This window comes from Nestor notabilis, unplaced genomic scaffold (genome assembly GCF_000696875.1).
Source record: "Nestor notabilis isolate BGI_N333 unplaced genomic scaffold, ASM69687v1 scaffold31154, whole genome shotgun sequence".
Classification (NCBI taxonomy): Eukaryota; Metazoa; Chordata; class Aves; order Psittaciformes; family Psittacidae; genus Nestor; species Nestor notabilis.
Genome location: NW_009926505.1, coordinates 1 through 4,282, shown reverse-complemented (window position 1 = coordinate 4,282; position 4,282 = coordinate 1). Strand labels below are relative to the sequence as shown.

Below are 4,282 nucleotides of genomic sequence, written 5' to 3'. Positions count from 1 at the left end.
ACTATTCTATGATTCTATGATTCTAAGTATGACATAGTATAGGACTCACTGTCTCTGCTCTATGGCACCTTATACACTTTTTAAACTATTGGAGGTAGTACCTGCTTTTAACTCAGTCAGACTTCAACAGTATATTTTTAAGGGAAAATAATACCTTCCTTGTGCATTGTTAACAAACAACCAGAGAAGCTGATAGACCATAGTATGAAAAAAAGGGGATGAGATTATGATCAGTTTCATCAACACACTGAAAACAAATAAAGTATTTCCAGAGTAGTAAAATTCTTCTAACAGTCTTTGAAGATTTTTGAATGGGCATAAAAAAAGTAATTCTGGCTCAAAATAATGCTGTTAGATTTGATGGAAGATTTTTTTATATGAAGGAATTTAAGAATAAAAAGAAGCAGACATCACATGCTAGTACACCTGAAAGTTTCAGAATAAAAGATTATGCAATTTAACAGGTACAGAACATCTTAAATTCAACACAAACCAGCTCCTATTCATTAAAACTGTAAAGAAAACCAAAACTCCAAGCAAATACTGTTAATGCTTACTGACATTTTTCATTAAAAATTAAGTAAGAATTACTGCATCTTAATAGCCTAATCTACAAATACCAAAGTTTGCAAATGCTTCCAGATACTTTTTTTAATTCTTAAAAATTTTATGTGAATAAGCTTCTCAAGATTTAAGTCTTTACTTACCGAGAAAGTGTTGTTTTCCCTGAACCAGGTAGGCCTCTTAAAATGAGGAGCAATTTCTGTGAGCAACTAGATCTTTCTTCAGTTAACTGCAATGAAATAAAACTGTGCATTCCTTCTGTATCAGCAGCTTTTGGATCCTTCCAACACTCTTCTTTGGTTTCACAGAAACCATTATTTTGCAGTCCATTCTGGTCATTATTTCCATTTCTGAAGACCTGAGTAGTATGGGTATCAGTATGACCTGCATCATTGATACCTCGATCAAGCAATGGACCATGACTGTTAATATCACTATTTCCATGGTAATAATGATAATTTTTGTAAGAAAGGTCACCATTCTGAGAAGGGAGAACATTAGGTTTTTGTGGTGGGGAATGAAGTATCTGAAAATGCGATTGATGGTCGAATCTAGGAGGAAAAGATCCCTGAGGTATTATGAAGGACTCCGCTGATTGCCAAGCGGGTCTGAATTCAGACTCTGAGTAGTTCCAATATTTAGAATCCTCTTGTCTATCAAAGGTATTTTCAGTTTTCCAGTCACTTGTTTCCACGACAAACTGCTGCTTGTTGCTTGTTTTCTCACTGCTCTGTTCCTCAAAGAAACACTGTCCATTCTCATAAAATGGTTGTGGGCTGCCCAACAACATGTGTTGATGATCCTCTTGTAACATCTGCCTACAGTCATATGGAGAGCATTTTTCCTGAGAAGTTTCAGTTTCTTTTTGCTGAAAATTGGTATCTAAATTTTCACTTTCCAGCTGGTGAATTTCTCTATAGAACTGGTCCAGTTCATCGTCTATTTCTGGTACAGCGGAAGAAATAGTCTGCATCTTCTTTGCCTCCTTCCTTTTAGCTCTGTTTTCATGCAATCCATTCTGGTTTCCCTCGCTGCTTTCACTGCAACTGCCAGATTTGTCCTGTTTGTTACTTCCGGCCGGCCTGTAAATTGGTCCGATAAATTCTTTGCTTGTAAAAAAATCTTCGTCTGATGCATTTCTATTTACTGAGAATGATGTATTGCTATTTTTAATATTATCTTCACCAGCATTATTTGTAATAAAAGGGCCATTTTCTTCAGCTTTAGTGTCATTTATTGATGCAAACTGAGGATTTACAGTTTCCGAATGAACTAGGTTATTTTCGGGGAGCACTTTATTCAGTGTCCCCAAGACACGTGTAGCTATTTTTTCTTGCTTCTGCATTTCATGTTGCCCTTGGCTATCTGAGGCATAAGCTGGTATCAAGTCATTCGATGTTGTCTCAGTATCCACTTCTTCCTGAATACCTTCGTTATCATCAGCAGAGAGGTTCTCATAGGCCTCTTCTGTCGACTTCATTTTTTTAGAACATGGTTCAATAATGATTTCGTCCTGACACTCCAAGAGAGTTACTCTACTTTCGGCATGAAGCATCTTAGAAAACAAATAACATAAATCAGCATGTACATTTTAAAAGTAAAGTATAAAAAAGCAGAAGTTATTCAGGCCTATGACAGGCATCCGCAGACCCTCCACAGTACAACTAAAATGTACTCAACCAGAAGAAAAGCAGACAGCACCAACTGGGAGTATTGTTTAAGCAAAATTGCCACATTATTGAACATCTTTAGTTAATAACTGCATTAGTGCTGTACCAGTCCGGCAGTCACATTTTATGATATACATTAAATAATTTACAAATCACTTTTAAATGTGAATATTTGAAAAATTAATTGCATCAACCACCTTTGTTCTCTACCGACCTATCTTAATCCATCAAGTGTTATAAATCTGTTTTACAAGATAAACATGTGCCAATTTCCAAAGCACAAACTGATACCTGACATCACTGCTAACATGACCAACAATAATGAAAATACTTCGGTTACAAGGATTATTTCCTTTGACTGAACAAACTTTTAACACCACTCAGATAGCGGATGGCACTTATAATTTGGTACTAGTCAAGTAAGACTTAAAATTACATCTGCAGTCTGTTATAATGTTTCTGGTTTTAGAACAACTAAAGACCTTTGTTAGGGACCAAGAACACTTGTTGCAAGTTTTCTGAAAATAAACACAATAAAAGCAATCCCTGCCCCAAACAGACAGCATTCAGCGAATGAGTCAAGAAGTTCCAAAAAGATTCAGAGACAAGAGCAATTAAAAATAAAGCAAGATGGAACTGACTACTGTGACACACGGTCATGCTATTAGCCATCTATCAGAATTACTTGGATTTTCCTTTATATTCCAGAGGTCTAGACAGAATGCAATAAAAACCAAGTCATTTTATTATGAATCAAGTGCCAAGTATTTTATTCAGAAAATTACACACACCTTCCCCCAAATGCAGCACCTAACAAGAAAGTATTTTTCCTACTAGAGGGTTTATTCTACTTTCTGTGAACATTCCAACTTTCTAGGAGTAAATATTAAAGGGGAAAAGAAAAAAGTTTCACGCCTTTCATTCTGGACAAGAAATAAAGGGTTTTATTCTCTTTATCTAGAAAGGATCTGTAGGTAGTGTTAAGGAAAGAGTTCTAAGTAACATCATCTCATGCTTAATTGCAAAACTGGTAAGGTGCTACTCTAGGCACTTCCTCACCTACTATCCAAAGAAAGAGAATCTTGCTATTCCCAGTCTCAAAATGTCTAGACCAAGGAGATTTTACTGTTTGCATTTACCTCACTACTTGGAAGACAGCATTAATATCAGAAGGTGGAGAAACATGGCCACGCAACTACCCCTCTTCCTCAGAATTGGTGGAACAATGTTGTGTGTATAGTCTCTCTCATCTTTTCAAGATACACATATTTCATGTGTATCATTTCTCAGTTCCATCTTTTTGAGAAGTAGAGAGTGAGTGTGACACTATATGAATCACGGACCTTATTCTACATCTATCAAAAAAGGTTACTCTACCTCCACTCAAAAACGCGGGGGGGGGGGGCAGAAATAGCTTTATTAGCTTCTATGTCCCCATCTGTCTTCTGGGATGGTGTCTGTGCAAAGCCCATAGCCTGATGTGGAATGAAAACACAGAATGTGAACACTTGCCGCATAACAGTATTTCTAATGAGGGAGGATGCTGCTCTGACTGTCTGGCACAGAAATATCCTTTTTTGATAATCTTGAAACTTTCTCTGACAGTGAAGTTGCACGTGAAAGCATCTCCACCTGTATTGCTGAGGAGGATTGATCAAATACGTACTAAAAAAGTCCAATCTATGTGACAGCCTTGCCTCTTGAATGGGATAGTATGTCATATTTCGGTAAAGAACTATTTGTAAGCATCACACCTGAGCTGGCATATGTGGTTCACCAGCCTGGCACCTGCAACACCAAACTACCACTTTGACTAACCTGCCAAACATTCAGAAGCCTCAAGCAAGTAAATCAGGGCCTCAAGCTCCACCTGTACAATAAATTTCCGAATGGAAAAACAAGGCATATGTGGCAGCACTTACAGATGGGGGGAACCGACTGGCTTGCTTGCATGACCACATCTCTGCGGTCACGGAGGTGACAAAGCATGTAGGCCAGCGTCCCCCACAGAGCCAGGCCACCCCTAGCAGGCTGGCGGCGGTGTAGGG

General features: G+C 37.9%; 1 protein-coding gene across 1 annotated transcript; it reads right to left on the bottom strand.

Annotated features, from left to right (window-relative positions):
- Nucleotides 1–707: 707 nt before the first annotated feature.
- Nucleotides 708–2,119, bottom strand: LOC104399069 (NEDD4-binding protein 2-like 2; the record flags this gene model as incomplete). Its single annotated transcript, XM_010013564.1, has 1 exon — nt 708–2,119. A coding segment is annotated over exon 1 (1,412 nt), but the record flags the coding sequence as incomplete, so codon positions are not given.
- Nucleotides 2,120–4,282: the final 2,163 nt, after the last annotated feature.